The following is a 25,623-nucleotide window of genomic DNA, read 5'->3' as shown; positions in this document are numbered from 1 at the left end:
TATAATAATAAGTTTTGAGCTTATCAGTGAGAGAACTAAAAATACACTAGGAAAATCAAACCAATCCATGGGTATTTTTACAGGCTTACTGTGGATTGTATTTTGTTGTGCCTTTCCAGTGGAAATTTAGGAGTCACAGCAGRTCTTTCCCAGGCATCTAGACATGAAGCTTCTACAATATGTGCATATGAGAAGTGGAAGGCACCCAATCCTGTTTTGAAATCAACCSTGGATAAACAATCTCTATTGTGTTTTTACCAAATTCTGGAAGGTTTGGTGTCATGGTTAGTTTTTTTTCTCTCCTCATAGTCAGTTTTCTTTTCTTTGTAGATTTTTCTTGTTTGAAATAAAAAGTCAAGTCAATTAACCAATGAATGAAATTATGACAAGGCCATTAATACTGAATGCCCCACTTTCCCACTTCCTGCCTTTTTCTAAACAGAGATTTTTTTTTTTCCAAAAATCTCAGCTACCTTTCACTTTATCAGCAAGTTAGACCCTGGAAGTTGAGACACTTGAAATCATTTTTTTTTTTCAATTTCAGTCCAACAGCTTGCATTTCAGATTAGCTGCAGTACACCAAGCGCACTTTAATTACTTTGTTAATTGCCATCATCATCACAAGCCTTGTTCTAGCTTTATTTTTATTTTCACCAACCAGCTGCTTCTTTTTTTAATTTTTTTTCCAAGTTGGCAGTTTTTTGTGTTATGTCCCACAAAGCCACTAAGAAGAAAACCCTTATTAGTGATCTGACCATGTATTCAGCTTTCATGTGCTTGCTGGCTCAAGCCTTTGAAGATTTRGATTCAGTGGGACTGCACTGAGGCGGCATAGCCATTTCTGGCAACATCTCCCATTTCTGGTTTTATGTCCTTGAATGGAAAACTTTCCAAACAACATGGCAAATGGTGACACRTTTGTGGGCAAAGAGCTCAGTCAAAGTGATCCAAGTGAATAAATGGACTTGCTTCACATGGTGCTCTGTCTGTCAGCAGAGATAAGAGGCTGAGCTGTGTTCAGCACGAGCTCTGCCGTGTTCAGCAGCRCCCATCTGGGCGCCTGCCGCGACGGTGCTGAGAATCACGGCACCCAAGGCACCCTTCGGTGGGAGTCACAAACTTGGATGCGCCACAGGAAGCATTTGATGCCTCCAACTCCCACCTCCGCGGGGCTGGAGGGTTTTCCTGGCAGCAGGCATTCCCAGGAAGCAGCTCCCGCACCCTAAAAGACACAAGCAGAGTCGTTCAGGCCCAGAAATCACGTCAGGGAATCCSTCATATTTCAGCTTCTTGCAGACGACCCATTTAACTTCCAGTGTTCTGCTCTAATTGTGGCGACTCCTTATCTGTCAGTAGAACAGTGCCATGTAAGATCCCTTCTTCTTTAACCTGAAATTTTCTTTGCTGTATGTGACTGTTGCTAGCAAACTATCACCAAGCTATTTGAAACTATCGTATCATGCCAGGCTATCATTCCCCTTACGTGCTAATAACTAATCATTTAACATTAAGGTGTTTAAAACCAAGGTGTAGAAGTGACCAGCCCGTGCAAATGAATGTTATTGTCATTCTTTTACACCTCTTTCCCACCTACTGCCTCCTTCACTGCGTAGAGACTTATCTTCATTTCACTTGTAAACACTTCAAAACAGTCCGCGACTGTCAGACAAGAGAACCAAATAGGATCCAGAACAATGAGCGCTACGATAAGATAAATATATTTGTTGTGCATGCAAACGTATAATTAACTGGGCTAGTACACRCTGCACTGGAGGTGGTTCTGGCCACCTACAGTCTCCCCTGCCCACCATCCTGGCGTAGAGCTGGATATATAGCTCACGATTTGAAGCCACAGAGGGGCTGGAGGCTGCAGGACTCGCTGGTGCTGGAGTGAGAGGGCTCCGGGGCTCCTCCCGGCGCACGAGGCCGCGCGGCGCCGAGGAGGTGGTGGCACCGTCACCGGCTCCGTCCCCTGGCTGTGGCCGGGACCTCCAGCATCCCTGTATGGAGGGAGGTGCCGCTGGGACAGCCAGGATCGGCACCAGCCGAGCGCATCTGAACACACGGGAGAGCAGGGCCCGGCGAGGGGCAGGAGGCACTGCCCTTAATAACGGGGAGCTGTGGGGAGACACAGGGCCCAGCTGCTGCGGATCCCTGAAGCGGGTCTGGGCAGACGTCAAGACAGACTTGGACATCAAGGGCCAAATCTTTTGACTATGAGATTTACACCAACTCTTCCAGCTAGAGGCAGATTGAATAGTGGGATTTTGTGCTGTTAGACAAGACCTGTTTAGTTTCATTACGAGGAGGCAGGATCCCTGTCTCTGCTGCGCTTTTGAGATGCAGGATTCTGCCTCTTCCCATTCAGGTAAACAAATGGGATGCATAATTAACCTTCTAAAAGTAATTTTCAAGCAGACACTTTGCACAAATAATACAGCTAGTAGTACCAGATTCTATTCTGACTCATGGACTATCTAAGATGGCAACAGTTGAGTCCCACAGATTCATTTGTATGATTCTGTATTTTAAATATCTCATAAGCCTTCTACATTAGTGGCTTCTCTTGAACAGGCAGTAATATGAAAGTGTTGTTATAACCATGCAATCAAGCTGCACAGTGTCATAAAACATTAGAGCAGCWTGGAAAGACGAGTCTTATGAGTCTGGGAGATGATTGTACTGCTGATAGAGCTCACTTGGAAGAGGCAGAAATGCATCAGAAACACTTGTGATGACCTATACCAAGCACAGCTGATAAGTTCTTTGTAATTACTTATTCTCATCCATCATATAGTTATTTCATGCATTCTGTAGTGATCTAACAAATTGTGATGCTGGAAGCTTGAAAAGCATTTTTGGATTTCTTACAAAACTATGTGCTGCAGCTGGATTCCACCATGCCCTGATTCCATCAGCGTTTTGCGTGCAAGTGGCTCTGCGTGCCCTGCTCCGTGTTCCGTGCACAAACGTTGCGCCTTCAGACATGCCACTGTTTGATCCATCTTCAAAAAATGCAGGAATTTTCTGAGTAGATCACTCAATCTTTTTGGAAGAGTGCTGGTAGATCGAACTATTCAGAAGACTGTAAATAAATAAATAAAAAATCATGGAATATAAAGGGATTTACTTCCATAGCATGTCTTGCCATTATCCCTCACTGCTGAACAATGTTTGAGACAACTGAGACACACAATAGTAGATTAATTCTAAGCTAGCAAATACAGCACTGGAGTTGTTTTGGAATTTGAGAAGAATGAGCAAGTATTGGAGCCCTGCTAAAGAAAAAGTGACTTAATTCAGTATTCAGTCATCAAACACAACTGGCCAATCTCTGAGCAGATGAGCCATCCTTGGCTGATGTTAGGCTTACCGGTAAGAGAGCGAGCACATGCTGATTTGTCAAATATTTGAGAATGCCTTTCCCTTACATAACTTTTATATGAGAATCTCTAAACAGAAAGTTAATGGTTCAGACATTAGTAAACAAGGAAAGTAGTTGCATTTAGGAAAGAAAAAAATATAACTCAAATCAGACAGGAACTTGGCCATGTTACTTGTGCAAATCCCTGCTTTCTTCAGCATTACAGAAGTGCTGACATAGGCCAAGCAGTCCATATCCCTTGACGATATTAGCTGGATCATTAGGAAAAAGAAACCAAGTGGGAGCCAGGTGTTGACCTTCAAGTGAAGAAAGTTGTAGGATTGATGCAACGCTTGACCTCTACAGAAGACCCTGATGGAGTCTCCTCAGTGCAGAGGCAACAGAGCTTCAGCATCGGTGCTCATTCCAGCAGCTGTCCTGCCACGCTGAAGATCCAAAGGTGGGAACAAACCCAGCACTTGGGCAGCAGCCTCAAGTCTCAGGTTCTTGACTAGGCTTCTTGCTGCTGTTCTTTAATGGCTGCTGAAAATAGACCAGTGTGTTGTGCAAGAGAGGCCTCAGGCTCTCCTGACTCTAGCATGCTCCCTTAGGAGTCTGTGCATTTTCCTGGCATGGCACTTGAGGGAAATGGAAAACTGTAGCCCTAACATTTATATTAGACTTTTTGTGAAGTTGGGAAAGAATGGGAAAGAAAACCCCAAGTCTTCTGCCAGAAACCAAACTGCCAACTTTATGTTCTGATGATCATTAAAAACTGATATTGAAAAAATACCACTGTTCTGTGCCAAAAACTCACGCAAACCCAACCTCAGCCAGCTTCTGCCATGGTGCTCTGGCACGTGCAGAGCACAAACCATCAGGCAAGGTCCTGCAGATGATCCCTGCAGGATATGTTCAATCATACAAACTGGAGTTGGATGAGAACATTAAAGCCATCGAGACATTCATGGACAACTGGACTTAAAGCTGTTGTGGGGCAGACACAAGGGACTGGCAGCAGCATGAGTGTCTGTGCGTTTGTGATGGCCCCATTCAGCTGCTGCAGCTGCAAACCTTTACTGAGCACGAGATTGGTGGTTAGAAATACCTGATCTTTTAAGCAGTGATTGGAAGGAGAAAAAAAATCAGGGTGTTTGAAACACCTTAATTTGAAAAATTAGGTTTTGTTTGTTTGAAACAACTTGAGTTCCTCCTAGAACATCTACCATACTTCACCTAATGAAAGACACTTTGCTTCTCATGCTGAAACAAACAGGCTTAGTTTTCATCCCTTGCTACTATTAAAGATTTATTTTTCACCAAGAGCTATGTAAAGCATCAGTGTTACTGTAGACACACACGTTCATCAGAGCATAGGAGTTATCAGAGTGTGTAATTACGATTACTAAATCTGCTATACAGAAAAAGGGTGTCATACATGAGCAAAACAAACACAGCATCTTGGAAACATTTTTAAGTTCAACTACAAAACATTACCTGCAGCTTAAGTGATAAATATTAGATTTACATTCATGTCTTTGCAGCTATTCCCTTTTCTAGATATAGATCCATTTACAAGGCAAACTGAAGATGTTCTAGAAAACTGCAGGAACACCATCTTATCAAGTTAACACACATTAATGTGTGTTATATATCACGCATGTCCTTGTAAAGGTTTATCAAAATGAAGTTGAAGTGTGTTTTTCTCACTGCAAACTTGATCCAAGTCATTTCATTTTAGCTTTTAGAGTTTTAAACTTCAACTCTTCTTATGGAATCCTATACAATCAGTTACTTCTGAGACCTGCTTTTTTTAGCCATTCACACGAGAATACCACCCTTCATAAAAGCAAAAGTTCCATACTTTAGATAAACATTGTATATTGCATTTTAGAAACATGAGAACTTTATGGACATTATTACATAGAATCCCGTAGATCAAAACAATCCATATTGAAAGGTTCACAGAAAATATTGTCGCTTATGTATATTCCACATAGCAGCAACAAATGCTGCTATGAACAAATTAATTCCACCTGAGAACAATTTAAACAGAAACAAAGATTCCCGTCCCAAAGAGGTAACTTGCAGAAAAGTTTAGCAAGGGATTCCCTAGTTCAGTGCATCAACTTTTAGATAATTGACCAGGCAAGAATTGAGATATTTAGTCCAACTACTGTAGGAAGAAAAGGTGACACATCTTTCTCCTCCTGATTGTAAATCAATAAATCATAGAATCGTTAAGGTAGGAAGGGACCTTTAGGGATCTTCTAGTCCAATCCCCCCTGCACACACAGGGACACCTAGAGCACTTGGCACAGGCTGCGTCCAAGCGGGTTTGGAAGATCTCCAGAGAAGGAGACTCCACAACCTCTCCGGGCAGCCTGTTCCAGGGCTCTATCTCCCTCACTGTCAAGAAAATTTTCCTTAAGTTTCTGTGGAACTTTTGGTGCTTTGGTTTGTGGCCGTTTCCTCTTGTCCTGTCACTGGCCACCACCAAGAAGAGGCCAACCCCATCCTCCTCACTCCCGCCAGTATTTTCACAAATGTTGTTATATACATTCCACTTATGTATTTAGAGATAAAACACTAAAAAAAAGTTTTAAACTGGAAGCCTAGTTTCTAAATACCTTAGATCACATTTATCTAATTTGGTATTTTATTAAATATGAAGAATGTTTTTGTTATGAAACAATAATGAGACAGTACAATTGTATTTTTATGACTGCAGTGAAGAGGTGCATGACTCTTCACATTAAAAACATGCATTTTATGTRTGTTTGCTTTTAACTAGGATCTGTGTGGTGTTTTCTCCAACTACATACCCAGTTATCCTGTTTCTGGGGGGATTTGATAAGCAACACACCTTGGGAACCTTTAAATACTAGCAAGCTCAGCAGGCAGTCATTGCAGCTTTCATCCACGATAAGAATACCTGTGGGAAGGGCGAAGAGTAAAAGAGGAAAAAAAAAATCATCTGCACTTCAAAGATTCACTGCAGATGAAGCAGATATAAAATCCACATAGATTATTGTGGAAGCTGTAGGTGAAATTAAAAGTTGCATCTCCAATATATGCATTTGCCTGAAGTAATCTCTAGGTTTACACACTCCAGCAGGACACAGCTCAAAAGATATATATTGCTTTTTTTTTCTCCTCTCTCCTTTAGTCTCATTGTGGTGAGACTTTAAACTGAAGCTCTGTTAATACTCAAATCACTTCTATAATCCAGAGAATTAAGTGTCCAGCATGTAGCAATCTTGATTATATCCCAGTCAGGATGTGGGAAAGACACTATTAAAAACAAAACAATCAATTCACTTAGCCAGTCCCACAAACATGCTTTATGGGCTTGGCCTCCTACTCATTTTAAGTGAGGTTTTATAGTGACACACTGGTGAAGATTAGTACACAACTGCAGGCAGATGCCCATGACTGATTCAATTGTTTGCACTGACATTCACAATTGCTTTAATTGCAACTGATGTGATAGAAGCTATTGCAGAAAAAAAAAGACGGAGTGAAATCAACATTGTTCCTCAGAGATTTTATTATTTTAACCACAGAAGTGCACAACCCACTGATTCTCCTTGCTATAGATTTGCCACAGTGGTTCATTTTGCTGCGTGTGCAGTAYCTTTCTCATTGATTTAACATACAAAGATTCAAGACTGATTTAACTTACAAACAGAACTCGCACAGTAAGGAGATAATACATTCCAGCCTCTTTGTTTATTAAAAAAAAGAATAATTTAAGAAATGATTAAAAGCTAAAGCAGCAAATCATTTTTTAGAAGATCAGTGAGGCCTTAAAACTGCATTAGTTTTAGTTGTTCTGTATGCTCGATAGGTAGCCACCTCTTCCCCCCGGTAACTCCTTAACATGATTAAGCTGGATTCAAAGCTGGTGTTTCTGAAGTTAAACGACCATCATCTACAGCCTGTGGAGAAAGAGAAAATGTTTGGTTTAGAGCTGGGCAGTATCCAAGGCCTTCCCAAGAAGAGCTGMGCCTGGAGCCTGTCAAGCAAGTTCTGCTCCAGTCCTGAAGTCTTCCTTCAGACTGCCTACACCCTGCGGATGGCTCAGTTCAAAGGAATTAAGAGTGATCCATGTAGGAGTTGAAGCTTTAACATATTCTCTCTCCCCAAATTTTACAAAAAAGGCAAAAAAGCCTGTTTCTGTCTTGTATAGGACCAGCACTTAGACCAGGACCAAGTGCCTGAGAAGAAAGGCTATTGTTTCAGCTAGAAATCCACACTCAAGTACAAGATTTCACTTACATTGATCCAATGGGCCTTGCAAGATGCAAGAATGCAGCAAAACAGTTAACTGCATTTTATTTATTAATCATCATTGTCCACCCCCAGTGTTTTTAAATGGATGGTACATTCGGCTTTTTTACTGGGGATGAAATATCAAACCCAAGAGTGCACRACATGAGAAAGGAGTTCTCCAAAAGGGAAGGCAAGTGTTTTAAATATCTACAGCTATATCAAAGCACTGGAGAAGGCCAGATGCCCAACTAACTTTTTAGCAATGTGTGAGATTCGTACCCATCTCACAGCTCTATCCAGGGAAATGCACATGACCCATTACTGGTGCAGAAGAGATTGCCCCTGCGCAGAGTGTGGGCAGCGCAGAGGCCAGGACCTGGTGCCCATGGGACCTGTGCCCATGGGAAAACTTCTACCATCTGCTATGGCCCCATAGCTAATCTCTGTCTTAAGAAGCTGCCTCATGTTTTCAGTGGTGGGTGACTGCATTGCCAGAAGATGGTCTAGCATGAAGAGCTCAGTGAAAACGTGAGGAGAGCACACGTGGAAACAGGGTAGGTGCCACAGCAGGACCTGCTGGGTGGAAGGCGGCCACAATGCTATCTCAGTGCAGAGGCAGGAAGGGAGGTTCCTTTGTCCCTAAAAAACATACCTGGCTAGGTCTCCAATTAAAGCCATTTCTTGTCCAATGAGGACAGAACAGAGGAGCAATTCTTTGTACCAGGCCAACAGAATAAGTCATCATTGCCCCAGTATTTTTACTTTAATAGCATTTAGTCAAGTGCAGAACTGGACTGTAGAATGCACCATACAATCCACATCCAGCAGTTACACTCAAGCAGAAGGAAGAATAAATATTAGTTCCATTCTACAAAGAAAGGTCCAAGTACTTGGGATCATAYAGGAAGCTAGGTCAGAGATGGCAGCTGAGCTCAGATGCCCTAGGTGCTGGTGAGGGCTTGAATACAGACTTCCCCTCCACGTTCATCCATACTTTTCAGAATTCCAGTACGTTAAAACTTGATCTTACCTTCTTTACTGCTAATGTCTAAAGAAGTCAAGAACCTTCGTATGCCCTGTAGCCTTTGCCTGTAGGGAAAAAACATGAATAAATCCTGCCATCCTGTGCACCAGGACATGCAAATACTTACTTGTGGGAAGTAAGAATACGCTACCACAAAATAATTAAAATCCAATTTAAATTTTAATTCTCCTGACATAGATGAGAAAATTCAGGTTCCAGTGATTTATTGCTTCAGAACAGCACCAGACTTGAGTCTGGAAGGCACTTCAAGCCGGTTTATGGCCCCCAGCCCCCCAAACTGATGCTGCTGGCTGTGTCCTCGCTGTGCGCAGGCAGGAACCCGCACGGAGCAGCGGAGCAGGGCGCGCACTTACTACTTGGAGGGGGTTCTTGCCATCATAGCCAGTTTGCTGCAGGTCGGCCCCAGCTTGGTACCAGGCGTACAGCCCRTCCACATCACCCTTAGCGGCAAGGCTGCAAGAAAGAACGGTGGCTTTAGCTCCACCTAAACGTGGACGGCCGTTTCGTGGTACCGCCGCGTGCTGGCGGGTTAGCCCGGCAGCTCGGGCAAGCGCGGGAGCGGAACCGGCCCGGCATGGCTGCCGGGCCAGGAGGCAGGCCGGGGAACACTATTACAACAGCCCCGGATAGCTGAGCCAGCAACACGGCGYGATGAATCAGTTCCTTAAATTAATAGGGCTGCGCTATAAGTACTTACAACAGGCGAGTTTCACACAGTGGGTGTGACTATGACCAAAGGGGAAAAAAAAGTCACGCAGTTTCATATTTCACAATATTTATCTCATGAAATGAGTTGGGGGGAGGACGGTAGCTAAGGGAAGGTGCAGCTGGATCAGTGAGAGCCCAAGTAGATGTGCTAGCAATCACTGTGTCTGTTTTAAAGCGACTAAAGTGAAGAAAAACCAAAAGCCTTAAGTTTGCAGAACTGTGTTCGCTATCAGCAGTTGTGGTAATGCATTTGCGTGTTAATATGTTAATATGTGGATAGTAATAGAGATGTCTTTTTTTAATTTTATAAGGTAATATAAAATTACCTTTTTTTTTAACCAGGGAGCGTGGTGGCAGGGACGGCTCCCAGTCTTGGCACGTTTGGTGCCCGGGAAGGAGTATCCTTGTGCTGAGAGCTGGGATGGAGGATGCTGAACGGCTCCTGGGGCTGAGAAACGAGCTAGGAGCGGCTGGAGGAGACGGAGCAGCACGAGGCCCGCGGAGGAGGCCTGGCAGCCAGGCTGCCATTTTCAGGCCTCTGCCAGGCTGAAATCACTTCTGCTGTTGATTAAATCTGTTAAGTGTCCCCCAAAATGATTTCAGGGGAGTAGAGGCCTCTCACTCCAGCAGTTGGAGAGGCCTTTGCTTGCAGCAGCCCAAGAGGCCGAGCAAGAGATGGGAGAGAAAATGGTCTCCATATCCCCCTGCAATCCCACAAACCATGAGTCTGCAGAAGACCAGGAGCTGGGGCCGTGAGAGCGAGGTTTGGTGGGGGATCAGTCTGACATCGTGCAAAGAAGAATCAAAAATCATTAATGAAAACTGCACGAGCAAGGAAAGACCCTGGGAAGTGATAAAGAAACAGAGGAAGGGAAAGGAGGTTTAACAGGGAGCTCAGCAGGAAGCGCTTAAGGAAAATGCAGGAAAAGGAGTARGCATTAGAAAAGCAGAGAAGAAACTGCTTAGCAGTCACTTCTGGAGGACAAGARTTGTTTTTATTTACAGAATAACTCTCCTGCTGTCAACAGGAATGGCGCAGCTCACCGCGCACCCAAGGACCCCTGCGCTTGCTCCAAAACTGGTCACCTACCAGCGATTCGTTTCTGAATTCAGAACCCAGGGAGAGCAATTCAACCTGTACTGCCACAGCTCCACTGCAAAGCGCTCTCCTTCCATTGTTACTAGAGCAGTGCAAATGGATGGAAGTACCTTCAGTTTTACARCAAGCCTGCTCAGGTCATGTTAAAAATATTCTACAGGGATTGTCACCAGAACAACAGCAAAATCAAAAAAACAAGTTAAAAAGGCAGTAGCTTGCGAGAACATTTAGAGATTACTCTGAATCTCAAGATCCCTTCCACTCATTACGTTGATGATAATCAAGAACACTACACAATGTTTTCTCCAATTCCACATCTCCTTCGCCAAGCAAGATGTATTTGTATCTCCTTCACATGCTATTGATTGGAGTGAACTCCATACAGTCAAGTAATATCCAGGACTCTTCAACAGACACTACAGGGAGTTTTGCTCTGCATCTTTCTCCAAGACACTTATGTAGCTGTAGCTGCAGCAATTCCAACCACAGTGCAATCCAGCAATTCTAACTGCAAGTGCAGCCTGTAAGCAGCAACTTCATCATTTTCTTATCAGGAAATAGCAGCAACTTCAGTATGTAGTATCACAATATTTTAAAATTGCTTTGTTGGCAGATAACTACTTACCATACTTTGCTGAACACCTATTGACACCTCATAGAGTGGATAGTCTCATGTATGCTGCCTATCAGTGACTCTTCTATTTAGGGGGAGAAAAAAAAAAAGATTCTGTACCCATTACACAGTTGCAGCATGGCAAAGAGAGCCACAACCATGACAAAGGAGTTMAGGCATCAGCAACTGTGATATTGAATTATCTTCCATTTGTGCCTCCTGTGAAACTAGGAACAAGCAAATACAGTTATAGGACCTGCAATTTAAAGGGTACATTAAAACTCTTAAAATACATTGAAATGAGAGTGAAGCTGGTCACCTTTTGGAAGGTTTAGAATGACAAGAGTTGATGTAATTCTAGATCTTAAAAGGAGTGACTTCAGCTCCCTCCATGCTGCTTTCTCAGGTGCTAAAAACCCACCTTTCTAGAAACCAGAGGCACTCAACCCTAATTTTTCAGTGTTAACATAGAGCAACCAAGAAAGACTTTTTCTTTCCCTTTTCCTCCTATTTTTCAATTTTATCATCATGCTTACAAAGATTTTTTTTTTTCTTATGAAAATCATAAGAAGAGTAGTTAAGAGCCCAGCGCAAGGCATGGGTTCTTCTACCTGGAACACGTTTGGGAGCACTGTTTTTAGACAGTATCTTCACGTCATGACCCACAGACAAGACAATCACATTTCTTTGAAAGACAACAACAGGTATTAGAAACTTGTTTCCAACTTGTTTCGTACTCCTTCAGAGATGCATTTATCATCAGCCTCACARAACCAGAGATCAGTTGAGGCTGGAAGGGTCCTCTGGAGATCATGTAATCTCCCTCACTCGAGTAGGGCCACCTAAAGCAGGTTGCCCGGGACTGTGTCCAGTCAGGTTTTCTCATCTCCCAGGAAAACCTGGACAACCTGTTCCAGTGCCCAGTCACCTTCATAGTAAAAGAAAAGGTTTCCTTAGATTCAGATGGAAGAGACATCTTGTTCTGAAAAATGCCAGTTGTGAAAGACTGCATCCTTGCAYATTACATCACTTTATGAAATTCAAGTATGGAAGATAAAGCTAGCCTCGTTGTATGTCTCTATTTAACTTCATGAAATACAGGCTTTAACAGGAAAACTCAATTTTAGATAAGCCTTTTCCCCTGAAAAAAACAAAACAAAAAAATCAACTGTTAATCTGCTCACACTTGACAAGCATTTAGAATAAAGGCTTTAGAATAAGTCTGAATTTCCCTATTTGTCTACTAATGACTTGYTTCTGCAAAAAGAAGCAACCACTACTGTAATATGAAAAAGAGATTCCAACATTAAGATTTTTAAGTTCAAAATAAAGCCAAGAACCAAAGGTCTACAAAGTAATTCTAAAGCACAGACAAACAGCTCTCTTTCAAAAACACWGCAAGTAAAACCACAAAGAATTAATAACTATATAATCTTGACTGCATCTATGAGCATCTCCACTTCCTACACAAGAATGCTTGCTGATACTGTCCAATTGGTCAGTGCTGGATGATGCTATTTTCCCTCTCAAAAATCACCACAGAACCACATTGATTTTTAATTCATCCCCAATATCACAAGCTCAAATACAAGGAAGCCGAGGAGACAGTATTAGAACAACAACAAAAGTAACTCTATGTGTTCACAAAACTCGCTTTATTTGTTATTAAATGTTAGTAAGCAATAAGAAATGTTATGATAGGTCCTATACTATAAGAGCTATAGTATAGCTTCCCTATATTTCCCTTTATGGAAGGGAAAAACCAAATTAGCTCAGTATAGAAAGGTAAAATTAATCAGAAAACAAGCAGCTTTACCATTCAGAAATCTAAGGAAGTTGCCGTATTACCCTGCTGACAAATTCAAAGTGGTCAAACTTGCAACTTAAGGTACATTACAAGATGGAGATGCAGGAGAATWCTTTAGGTAGTGGGGTGATGTTATAAACATGTGAACAGGGTCACTACTATAGCTTGACCATCTGAATATGGTCACTACCATTAAAGTGCCAGGGCTGGCCAAGAGAAGGCTTAAAAGAAGGAGGTGAAGGCAGGACAGAGTGGGAGTAAGCGTGAGTATCCTGGAAGAGAGAGTGTTCTGAAGATGCTCCAAARTAAGTATTTGACACATTCTGGCAGGAGAAGTACCCACCATGTAACCCTTTTTAGACATGTGCAACGTTCTGGGGGAAGACCCCGCTTTGCTGCAGCTGTGCATGAGGAGTCTGTGGAAGGGCCAGCACGCCTGAAGCCCTGGTATTTCAGTGCTTTCGTGAAGCTTCAGCACTGCTCCAGGCTGGCCTCGTCCCTGACACAAGCTTTTCACAGAGTCACAGAATGGTTGAGGATGGAAGGGACCTCTAGAGATCATCTAGACCAACTCCCTGCTCCAGCAGGGACACCCAGAGCACGGGGCACAGGGTGGCATCCAGACGGGTTTGGAAGATCTCCAGAGAGGGAGACTCCACAACCTCTCTGGGCAGCCTGTTTCAGGGCTCTGCCATCCTCACAGTGAAGAACAACTTCTTCGTGTGGAGATGGAGCTTCCTGTGTTTCAATTTGTACCCATTATCCCTTGTCCTGCCACTGGCCACCACTAAGAAGAGTTTGGCCCAAACTTTTCCATGTGTGATTTCGGATACTGCTGTTCTGACACACGCCTCACCTCTGGCTACGGCACGGACAGTTATTACTCCAACTCCTGGCTCCTCGGSAAGGGCACTGGCTGCTCTCTGATCTGCACGTGGAATGGGAGATTCTCCTCCCCTCCCGCCCCGAACCCTTCATTCCACACCACGTCCTCCTGTGAGCACACGTGCGCTCCACYCTCTGGGGCGAAGATTTACATTGTTTTCATATTAAACTTATTACCATTAACACAAGTTTAAAATATCTCCAAACCTCAAATGTTTGTTGTCAAAATACCCACTTTGAACAACAGAGGTCATGCAGCAGGGACCCAGCATGTACAGCGGTTGCCTAAAATGCTCTGACAAACTGCAGAACAGCAACATTTTGTTTAAATCTCCTTCTTCTCTTTGGGATGTACTCCTGCTAGCAGGTCAGCTGGCCAGACAGGTTCTGCACRTGGCGAGAGGGCCAAGCAAGGGGCCAATTTTTCTGCCAAGGAATGTAATTCTCTAAGTCACTCCTCTAATCTTCTTGGCAGATGGAAACCAGTGCAAAACGAGAATTTGGTTCTGCCCCATCACTTGCAGTGCTCCGGGAAACACATATTTTAACTTCATCATAGAAGTTATTTCCCAGTCTACATTAGGATTAATGAAAGGACAGAACCAAGTTCCTGCACTGAATGCTCATAAAAGAGCAGCTTGCCGCTTCAGGAGATACATAAAACCTTTTAACAATTTTCAGAATAACCTGTTATTCAGGACCAGTACTGGAAAAAAATAAAATCAGGTTTTTTTCCCCCAATATATTTTTATATGATTAAAACACCTTATCTAAGAGCAAGTGTATGGAAAATCAGCTTCAATAGAGAACTATATTCTTTTAAGAACTATATTCTTTTAAGATTAAACATAGAAATGGTGAGCATTTGTTTAAAAGTTTCACATTAAACTTATTTGTGTATTTAATTTAATTATTTTTGAGAAAAAATTTGACTTTATTAAAATAAAAATCCTAACAATTATGTGGTATGTCCAGCTTTATTCTCCAATAGAGATGTTATTAAAACAGACCTTGTTGGGTGAAGTGCTTGGGAAAAAACGGGCATTTTGCTCCCAGCTCCCTCGTACCCACAACATTCCCTGCTCTGGAGCGCTCCCGACTTGCTGCTGCTCTGGCACAGAGATGACTCTTAATTTCATCACTTCACTTGCTTCCTCATTATTAGTCTAGCACAGAAATAGCCACAGATCACATGCCAGGGACTCAGCTGTTCCTTGGCAGTTATTTACAGTTTCTCATTCTCAGAGTCTCTTTAAAAAAAAAAAAAAAATCATTCCCTCCATCCCAGTTGTATGACCAGTCACTTGTTAGCGCATCTACCTGCAGAGTATTGTTCCAGTGTTCTCCAGGTCGTGGCTTGAAAGGTGAGCTCCTGTTTCTCGTAGTAAATTAATCACTTCCAAGTGTCTTTACGAAGAGAGGAGGAAAAAATAAAGAAACAGTTGAAGTATTTGGCCTGTTTTTTTTTTTTTTACCTAAATCTAGCATTATTTACACATACAAGCATTGAAAATTCTCATATAGATATTCTCCGCCATCACCATAAACAGGACTGCTTTCCAAGATGACAGGTGTAGTAAGAGTTGCCCACCATATATATATATATACAAAATATTCACACACTCAGCTCAAGAAAGTGTTTCATTCAGTTCCAAACTGAACAAGATGTGTCCCTTTAAGACTTTTTATTTTATTTTTTGTAGCCCGAGATTAAGTTAACATTCGAAATATTAGTGATAAACACAGACAAATAGCATCATTCCTGTATTTTGGAGAATACAGGATCCACATATGTTAATCTCTTAATCACTGAATCTTTATGTTAAAGCAGAAGCTGATGATGTTTTTAAGGCTTCAAAATTGTGCTAAGTGTTCTTAAGGAGCCTCCCACAGAGATGCATCTTTTCCTAACCTCCTCCCACCAACACCTTTATTATTTACTTCCCTTCTAGAGTCTTTAGGGGGTCTCCCCTTGTCCTTTCCTTTGAGCTAAAGGGAAAATTAGGTATTTAAGCACTTCCAGCCAGGTTCTCTTTCTTAGTCACCAGCTTGAGGTTGCTTATGAAAAAGGCTCTGTAGAAGTCTTTAAGGATACTGTAAGTGGGCAAAACTTATGAGATAAATGAAAGAACTGCAAAATAGTGACCTAGTGAAAGGGTTAGGACTGCGGTGACAATGTTTTCCTTTTTGACAAATGATTTAGTTCACAAATCCAACAGCAGAACTTTTCTCCAGAATAAGCATGATCATCCTAGTACTTCAAGAATACTTTCACAGTTCCTCTTTTAAGTTTGGTATTTTGCAGATATCATAATACTCCAAAATAATGACTTAAGCATAACACTATCCTAGAAAATACGTGGGGTCTGCTAATCCCTTATCAAAAAACTCATCAGGTTTAACTGAAAATAAAGAAGTTCACATGCATTCAGTTTCATCACCTCATGTGCTTGAGGGTTACCGCGCGCCTTTCTATCTTGGGCCTGGACTAAATGCTTATTTGATCACAACACTCCTCTTAGGAATCTCCATCTTGAGAACAAAACAAGTTACTTAAATTTCCCAGTTGATGTCCATGTAACTCTATACATCTCATAGATGATATTTATTCACAAATTAAGAACTAAAACTATACAGATGTTGTAGGTATGATCTCCCCTTTCCCGTCTCAGGTTACTTAACCTGCTCAACGGATTYTTCAAGCAGCACTTTTTTGGTCTTGACAGCAAAAGAAAAAAAAATCCTTCTTTGTTTCCCAGCAAAGCCTTGCTGGAGCAGCAAGCACAGCAAGTTTGTTCAGTTATCTAAAATATTTTCTCAGGAGGGTCCCTTACAACCTGGCAAGTCACCCATAAGCATCTGCTTGAGGCAGCAAATAATGGCACTGCTTCCTATTTTTCAGTCTGCAGTGAAGAATGAGAGCTACATTTACAAGGTTTAAGTTCAGTTTTAAGCACAGCAGTAATTAGCTGAAAATTAATTGGATCAAAAATTAAGTAGAACATAATTATTCACCCAAGCTCATATGCAGCACAAAAGTGAACGTGGATAGTATTGACTTCCTCTGCAATGATTGCCCTAGTTTCTTGCCCTGCAAGTTTCCTACTTTATGCTCAAAATCACAGCATGGAACTAGCGTTTTTTAATTTTTCTTCAAATAAAAGCTATGCTATAGCACAGCACTATAAGGCAGCAAAGCACGTCATGTTCTGCATCATCTTCCTCAGTGTGTTCCCCTTGTGAAATCCTTCTTAGCTCAGGACCCCAGGAAAGAGCCAGATTTTTCTCTCCCGTAATCACAGAATCCTGAAGGTTGGAAGGGACCTCCAGGGATCATCCAGTCCAACCCACTTCACACGCAGGGTCACCAAGAGCTGCCGTCTCCCCTGTCCAAGACAGGACCTCCCATGAGAACACATTTCTTGCACTACCTGTGCCACGCACTGGCTGCAGGCATTAATTATACAAAGATTCGTGGGCATTTTTGGAGAGGGTTTAAAAAACCAAAAAAGATAAAGAAGAAAGTGGTGTCAAGTGAAGTTTTTAAGGATTGAAACTCACAGTGCTTATACTAAGTGCTTACAAAATGACATCTCTTAAGCAGAAGAATACTATCGCGAGGATTGTGTTTAGTTCAAAACTGTTTCCTGGTGTGATGGGAAAGAAGAACCTCTCATCAGCACCACGCGTTAACGAGGAGCTTGTTCATGGGAGAAAAAGAATAAGGACAAATAGCAACGTACAATTTAAAAGGGTTAAATTTAGTATTATGCAAGCGAAGAGCAGCTCTGTCCAAGAAGGCAAACATTCCACCTCTCCTGTTCCCATCCCTCCACAGGAGCACTATGCAGGGTAAGTCACACAGCAGCTGGTTCCTTTTTGCATCSAGACAGCATCTACATTCTGAAGAAACTTAAGCTCTAGCCCAAGTACCACTTCTTCTATCTTATGCCTATGCACAAGAGCATTATTCGTATTTCAAGAGGCAGGCTTTGAATTTTGAGATATTTAGTTTGTGTCTCAGGCTCATGAGAGCTGTCTCTAGAAGCTGTTTCCTGAAGTGCTGCTTTTCTGTGGCTTTAATAAAGCCTCAAAATGCTCACAGTTTAGCTGATCTGCCTATCAGAAGCTCAACTATGTCTGCAGCCATAGGCTTGGGAATAGTTCAACTGAGATTCCCGCTGTAAGGCTAYGGCCCATAACAAGCAGCAAAGCAACTACAGAATAATGCAAGTTCAAGCTGTAGAGAAAAGGCCAGCGTCACCATGATAGCCCTGGGGTGCACGGCTGCTTGTCCAGACTGGCCTCACCTGATAAGCTAGAGCTGTGAGGAGCTCTCTTCACCTGTAAACTAGGCCTGGCTCTTCCTTTTCCAAGATCTCCAGCATCTGTTACCTAAGTGTGGATGTTGGTCAGACACATGTCCTACAAACAATGCTGTTTTGCATATGTTGCTTAAGTTAGCCCTTTAACACCACCTCCGTCTTCTCTCCGGAGGGAAAAAACAAACAGGCGAGAAGCATTTCCAGTGTCTCCGCCCTGCTAGATTCCATTATTAATACTGAAAATAACAAGTTATATCCACTATTTTTAACGGGTCAAAAGCAAAATCCTTGGCTTGGTACAGTCGTCAAACACTCATTGCTGTGAATGGCAAAGGCATCAGAACCTGTCCCCCTTCACGGGTACTCGGCATTTACAGCAACCAAGTGCCGTACAGTGCGATCACTCTAGGCCTTGCCTTGGCAGACACTTATTAAAGTGAATCAGCTTCAAAGGGATGAATCATACGTGTGAAATTAGCATTCGTGTAAGAGTTTGCAGGCTTGGGGCCTTAGGGTGTACACCTTCCACCAACTCGCTTTAAAGAAATGCAGGTGTAATGTATATCCAGACCTGACTGCCTTCATTCTTTTTAATGCTTGCTCCCCTAGCAACTGGAAGGGTTATGGCAGGATCGGCTTCGTCTCCCTCATTCACTTCTCCATGCGATAGCAAGAGGAGTCTYCTACACTCAAGTGCTGCCAAGGACAGACCAGGGTACTTTTGGAGCCAGCAGTGTTCAGGTTTTCACTCTACCTTAGATTTCCTCAAGTAATGTAAATGTAACCTTGCAAAATATCAAGCATTTAAATTCGCATTTACGTGGGAGGTAATTTTACTGCCTCTAATCTGATGTTCTCACAGCACTATTATACCAGCAACTCCCCATTTTCAACCTTTTACCACTGTACTATAAGTACACAGAAGTGCTTTTACTACATAAAACATCCACAATTTTTATTCAGAAGTTCCCTGCTTAGAAGAGTTTCTGTTATTAAAAATGTATTATTCTATTGTTTTGAAAATGAATTATCCCTTGAGGGTATTCTAAGAAGTTAAAGTCAAGCAACTGGCCTAAATTAACAGTGGTCTGTTTAGGTACACACATAAAGTGAATGAGACTGCAGGCAAATTGTGCAGTTATAAATGAAAAAGCGGAAATGCAACAACTGATTTCTTATTTAGAAAGGGACTTCACATCTTTAACATCTAAGAAAAAAAGGAAGAGTCACTTAACATCAAAAAAATTAAAAGATGATCATTGATCGTGTAAAGGCTACAGATCAAACTGCTGGTCTATGAGCTGACAGTGCTGCATGAAGAAGCTTGTAAGAGATGCAACTCCTGACCATTTTTACAAATTATTAAACAGAGAAAACAGTTATGGTTATACATACTTGCCTGTTAGGTGGAAAGGCAAGCCAGTGAGAAATGTGACATATAAAACAAAGAAAGCCATTTTAAAGATAAGTGGATACTGCACTGCAATTACATTCCAATTAAACAAAAACTGATTCTCAGAAAATGGGATTCAGCTGATGCAATACTCGGTAAAATTGAGAAAGTTGCAATATGCAACAACCTAAAGCACTGACTGATCATCAAGATCTCTTCACTAAATCACTCAGCACAGAACTGCTTAATAAATAGAATTTAGACATTATTGTGGCAGAAATCTTTTTAGTGGGTATATAACTATGCACATATGTAGCTGCCAGATCTCTACAATTCTCCTTTATGTGCTCCTCAGTGTGAAGTGCAGTGCGAGCATATGGCAGATCTGAAATACAAATTTATGAGCTCAGCTTTCAGTCAACTCATTCCAACAGCAGAAACAAAAAGAGAAACTGAAAATGGTTAAGGTGCAGTTTCTTTTCACAGTTCCCCATATCAAAATGGGCGTGCAGCTTTAAAGAGCTTAAGAGTCATAGTAGGAGTCTAATATAGGAGTGGCAACGCAAAGGAATCCAAACAACAAGCTCATGTGAAATTCCTCAGGCAGTAGTTGGGCGCGGTAAAAAAAAGTAGGTGCCTGATTTGCAGGAACATCTAATGGTATCTACTGCTTTAGCATTTTCTCACATTGGACTAGGGCCACCTCTGTTCAACTGTGAGGTTATTTGTTTGATTTGCTGTTGGGCTTGTTTGTGCTTTAAGACTTTAAGGGTTCGCCACTGAAGAGCTTATATATTGCTAAAACAAAGGAACAACTACAAAGCCATAAAGGACATAGAGTAATAAGGCAATAGAGCAGTGTGTCCACACTGCACTCCAAGTCTTACGCTAAGAGGACCTGTTAAGTTTCTACATCCAAAAGCCTGCACTGCAACCAGTGCATAGGCTGCRCTGTCAGGCCTCCCTGAGCGCTCATCCAGCTTCACTGACCAGGTGAGCTTGTCAGCATTTGAAAGGTGCAGGAATATTTGGGGACAGACACCAAAACTACTGAAATTCTATCACTACTCCAGGCTCCTCTTTGGCAAAAAGCTTTTCGCCTGCCACTGTACAGACAGAACAYGAGATAAGGACCTGAAAGTGGATCAAAGACACACAAGGAGATTAGGGCATGCAGCTCCTAACAAGTTAGGTTGGAAGACCAATGGCTTTATGAATCCCCAGAATTTAAGCTAAGTGTTTATGAACTGACCTTTTGTACCAGATGACTTAAATATTCTGGGCCACAACCACTCCTTAGGACTATGCAAYATGGAAAGGCCAGCAAAATGGCATGTCCATGTCTTCCATCCAAGAATTGTTGACATTCAGAACAACAGGAAGAGGAAATCCACAAAGCAGGCAGAGCCATGCACCCATCCCATATAATTATGAGTGGGTGGAAGAGAAAAATCAAAGAACCAGTCACCCAGCAGGAAACCTGAAGTGGCACAGGTAGAAGGGAAAAATTAAAACATGTCAGCCTACTGGTGTAGTTTGTGCCAACTGAAACAGTCTTGTCTTGATGAGAAAGGGGAGGCACAAAGAAAACAGCCCAGGATCCTGTACTCTCCCTTCTGACAGTCAAAATGAGTGTTCAGTCTGGTTATGTTTTATAAGGAAGTCACATAGCAAAGACTGGAATCTGACATTACCAACAAACACTTGGTGGGAAAGTAGCAATAAGTTACCTTTGTGCCAATATTCTGCATTCATACAAAGCTGTTTGCTTTCATTCGAGATTATTTTTTAAAATCCTTTCATTTAGGGTAGTTGCATCCTTTGAAATGAAGTTGTTTTGTGTTATTTTAATTGCTGTTATTTACATATGATTGTTGATAGTGAAACCTACCAGCAGGGATGGACTAAAATGCAAACAGATAGAAGGTTTATAAACTTTACATACAGTGGTGTATAAATTACTTTTATTACCTGAACTGGATCGCATTCGTCAGTGGGGTAGATCCATATCTGTCTCTAGCATAAACAGTGGCACCAGACATCAACAAATACTCAACTAGTGGTAAATGCCCTTCAGAGGCTGCAATATGAAGTGGTGTTCGGCCATCGTAGTCTTCACAGCTCAGATTTCCACCCTACAAAAGCACAAATCCTTCACATGGTAAGAAGATAATGGCTGCATATGAAATCATTGGTATAACAATAGATGTCTACATCAATTCGACCACTAAAATATTAAGCTTGCCAAGCTTACTTTAATTTTATCTTGCAGTGTTGTTTTCAATACCAGGAAAAGATTTATTCTACCTCTTTCATGATACCCCCCTCCTTACAGCCCCTTCAGTTATGCTGTTTATTGCAGTATAACCCAGAGCAGCAGCTTTGGGCCTATTCAGGCAGTTTGCTACTTAAACCTGTCTTAGCTTATTGTTATTTTCAAGATACATTTCTCCTTTTTCTCTAATCCCATTACCAACGTCTCATGTGTAGGGTAAGCCAGCACAAACAGAAAGAAAGAAGTATAGAATGTGATACTGAGGAACGACTGTATTTTTTTGTTTTTAAATTAAACCCAGCTTGAGTCCAAACCTTGATTTTGCACCAAACCATGATTTGTTTAAACATATTTTTCAAGTTCCTTTTTTAATCATGGAAGATTTACATCCAGAAGGTGGATACTATGAATATACATAAAGTTAGGTGAAGGAAAGCAGCACAAAGAGTTCCAGAGTTAGCAGATAAGAACTTGCATGTTAATCTACCTGTATTTTCATTGTTCAAAAGAAAACGTAACAACTGAGAACCTGATAGGGGAAAGAACAGTCCAGTTTTGAAAAGCAGACTGAAGTGCCTAGAAACCCATCCTATTAGTCAAAGCACTTTGATTTTAAGACTTAAAATAGCTGTTTCCCAATAAGCATGGCTTCCTCCCAGTCATTTACAGTTCCATTTAAATATTCATATTTTACATAAACAATATTAATTTCACATTACCATTTCTCTTATGGCTCTTAGAGCGTCTATGTCACCCAGCTTAGCTGCAGCACAAGCCAAAGGTGGAATTAATGCATCTCTTATGGCTTCTAACTCCTGAGAAACAAATAAGAAGAAACAATATCATCCTCGTCCCTAATATGATCAATGTCCTAGTCATATGTATAGTTTCCAAAGTAAACTTTTGGATATTTAAAAATGGTAGCATTTAGTTCTTAGAAGGAAAGAAGTCTCATGTTTATTTTTACATTCTGTAGGTCCCATATGTGTGCAGTTGTATATTCCTCCCCCCAAGAAACACTCAAGTTACCCAGTATATTGCAGGTGCATATACTAACTGCCAGCTCTGGCAATTTTACACACCTGCCCGGATTACACAGCAGCAGAGAAACAGGGCTAGGAGGAGTTGGAAAAGACTATACAGCCCATTCTCCTCAATACTGGATCACATTATCCATGTGATCCCTCAGATACTTGTCCAACCTGCACTTTCAAACCTCCACTGACAAATCCCACTGGTCCCTTAAATATTTTCCTGTTTCTCATGCACACTAAAGAGGAGCCATCCAAGCATTAATCAGCTACTAAAAATCTCACCTACCCTGAAACAAAGCCAAGAGCAAATGCTTGCAGTGCTCTTCAGTGAACAACTAGTATTATGTTTTCTTATTTTCTGGGAGGAAACTGATATTAAACATCACAAATTACACCTGTGTAGTGTCTCCCTTAGGATCAGCCTTCTCTTACTGCATGTATAATTAAGCTGTTTCACTCCTCATTATTTGGATTGCTCCAACCTGTTGAGATGTATTAGACCACAAAAACAGAGAGCACTTTTTCATATCATTGATACTCTGAATTACAGCAACTGTCCGAGGCCTGTGATCRTGCACCCAGCCAGCCAAGAAAACAAACTCAAGCTGAAGTTACAAAGAAGAAAAAAACAAAAAAGTTAATATGCTTTTAATTAAAAACAATTTAATGTTATGCTTGTCATTGTGTACTTTCTCCCTAGCCCAACTGGTTAGCTGGGATGCTCAGTACTAAAAAAAGTAATAAAAATAATTTAAAATACCCAGTGCTCCATTTCTTTTTCTTGGATTTTTGTTCACTTTCAGATGAACTTTCCTTTAAGTGAGTTTACAGTTCTATGTGAGTTCAGTTTTAAATATATAGGAATATACCTCCTTGCAGCTGATACTCAGAGATTTGGCRATCATTTGAATAAACTTGCTATCTCTCAGAGAGATCTTGTCTCCTGTGGGTACAACAGTCATTTCTCCTCTTAGATTCTCACTCAGCATCTGAAAAATGAGTAATCGAGTCCTTTGTTAGCAGGGAAAAATATGGTAGCAGTCTAATAAAAAAACCTTAGGATCAAGTYAGAAAACTGTTTGGAAGAATTATGGAAACTAATTGAATGCAGACAAAAGTTTAAAAAAATAATTACTGTCCCATGAAGACTGCAAGATTGAAAAGACAAAGAAGGGGGGAAAGGGCAGAAAACTAAAACTTTCCTCTAAAGCAAAGACACCACGATAAGCACCTAATACAACACTCCACTTTAGAGTATGCAGACAGAATATCACTAATGGGGGAAGCTACAGTCTASCTAGAAACACAAAGACAGTGAATAATTGGCAGAGAAAGCCTGAAGACCAGAAAAATYTGAAATGCTGCCCTTTATCACCATTCCCAAAGCACAGTTATCACTGTCTAAACACTTTCTGCACAGACCGTGTACTTAGGCCTCCAAACAAACCCCAGGGCTGCCTGTAGACAGTCATCTATTTTAATTCATTTTCCAAACATTAGCCTTGATTTTGTTAAAATWTGGACATAAAACCAGCTTTGAATGCATAGGATCTAGCGGAGTACTAGTCATTTATTATTAAAGCAGGTGTGTAACAATTTTGCAGTATGCATGCACTCAAGAGAAACAGAAGTGGAAAAGAAAGACAGCTAGCTCACTACATAGAAATTGCTTGAACATGGCAATAACAAAATGAAAATACTCTAAAAGCTGGGTTTTGAGAGATGGGGAGACAGGAAGACTGAACTCAACCATTAAGAAAACGGAGCTGGTTTCCTCAGTTCCCAGTTTTACATACTGGCATACCTTCATTAAATGTTGCTGATGAAGCTATAAAGCACGGAGTTGTTTCAATTAGAATTTTAAAAAGCAGGATTGTGAAAGTTTGTGAGAGCAGATGTGAKGTTGGAAGGAGGAATGCCCTGGGTTTACTTATGCCTAGGCATGCCCTTCATGAAAAAAAGTCTCGGAGCACTGACAGTGCTGTGGCTGCCTGCTCGAAGAGTCACATCCGCATGGAAATCCCGGAGATAGCGACTGCTTTGGCAGGCTGAGATCACTGCTTTGCCCAGGTAACCTTAGCAATTGGCACCCGTGCTGTGTGTGCCCAGCGCAGAGCCCCATGCGCCCTGCTCTGTTCTACCAGCTCTGCAGCCGTTTACATGTGTCTGGGGGCACATTCCTTGCTCCTTTGTGTTGAAAGAGACTCCCAAAATAACCACGCCAGCTTCAGGAGAGCTTCCGTCTCTGGGGAGACTATTGTTTGGTGATATGTTTAGCTCAAGATCTTGCCACAGACAGCATATTTCCAAGCTTCCTTGTCCTCCTGGTCTCTACCATTCATTCCTGCCCAGGCAGCGCGACTCCCTGCGCCCCGAGCTGTGCCAGCCCGATTGTTTGTGGGACCCTACGATGAGTCAAACGAGGAAACCGATCGTGCTGTAGCTCAAAGAACTTGCAAAAGTGACTTCGCTTTTCAAGCCATGTAAAGCAGCTCCCAGCACCACCTCATTAACACGACGTAGCACATTTCAAAGGGCAGCACATGAAGGTGCAGTAGCAGTGCCAGTGGTGCCTAAGATATCATATCATCAAGTCCTCACCTAAGTAATGCAGCTATATTGTCTTGCAAAACTGGATGTTAAACTAAGTTTTAGCCTAAGCAAAAAGACATCTGGGAAAGTTCCTCCTGTCCCAGGTCATGTATTCCTCTTTGTAGGCATTACAAGGTCTACAATAAATAGCAGACCAGTATACTTAGAGCCCAGGTTAGTGAGCATACTAAAAAAGGCATCAGTGACG

At 41.7% G+C, this 25,623-nt stretch overlaps 1 protein-coding gene across 1 annotated transcript in view; it reads right to left on the bottom strand.

The window, feature by feature from the left end:
- Window positions 1-6,946: 6,946 nt before the first annotated feature.
- ASPG (asparaginase) overlaps window positions 6,947-25,623 on the bottom strand; it is a 44,142-nt gene continuing 25,465 nt past the window's right edge. Inside the window, exons 10-16 of the mRNA XM_026048651.1 lie at window positions 23,693-23,812; window positions 22,509-22,604; window positions 21,486-21,649; window positions 15,117-15,203; window positions 9,038-9,137; window positions 8,670-8,728; window positions 6,947-7,305 (exon numbers count right to left, since the gene is read on the bottom strand). Of these exons, the coding sequence (XP_025904436.1) occupies window positions 8,681-8,728; window positions 9,038-9,137; window positions 15,117-15,203; window positions 21,486-21,649; window positions 22,509-22,604; window positions 23,693-23,812 (615 nt within the window). The 3' untranslated portion in view covers window positions 6,947-7,305; window positions 8,670-8,680. The remainder of the gene's footprint in view (window positions 7,306-8,669; window positions 8,729-9,037; window positions 9,138-15,116; window positions 15,204-21,485; window positions 21,650-22,508; window positions 22,605-23,692; window positions 23,813-25,623) is intronic.

Source organism: Nothoprocta perdicaria, unplaced genomic scaffold (assembly GCF_003342845.1).
Source record: "Nothoprocta perdicaria isolate Ctin4 unplaced genomic scaffold, notPer1 scaffold_56, whole genome shotgun sequence".
Classification (NCBI taxonomy): Eukaryota; Metazoa; Chordata; class Aves; order Tinamiformes; family Tinamidae; genus Nothoprocta; species Nothoprocta perdicaria.
This window is presented reverse-complemented; position numbering and strand designations above follow the sequence as displayed.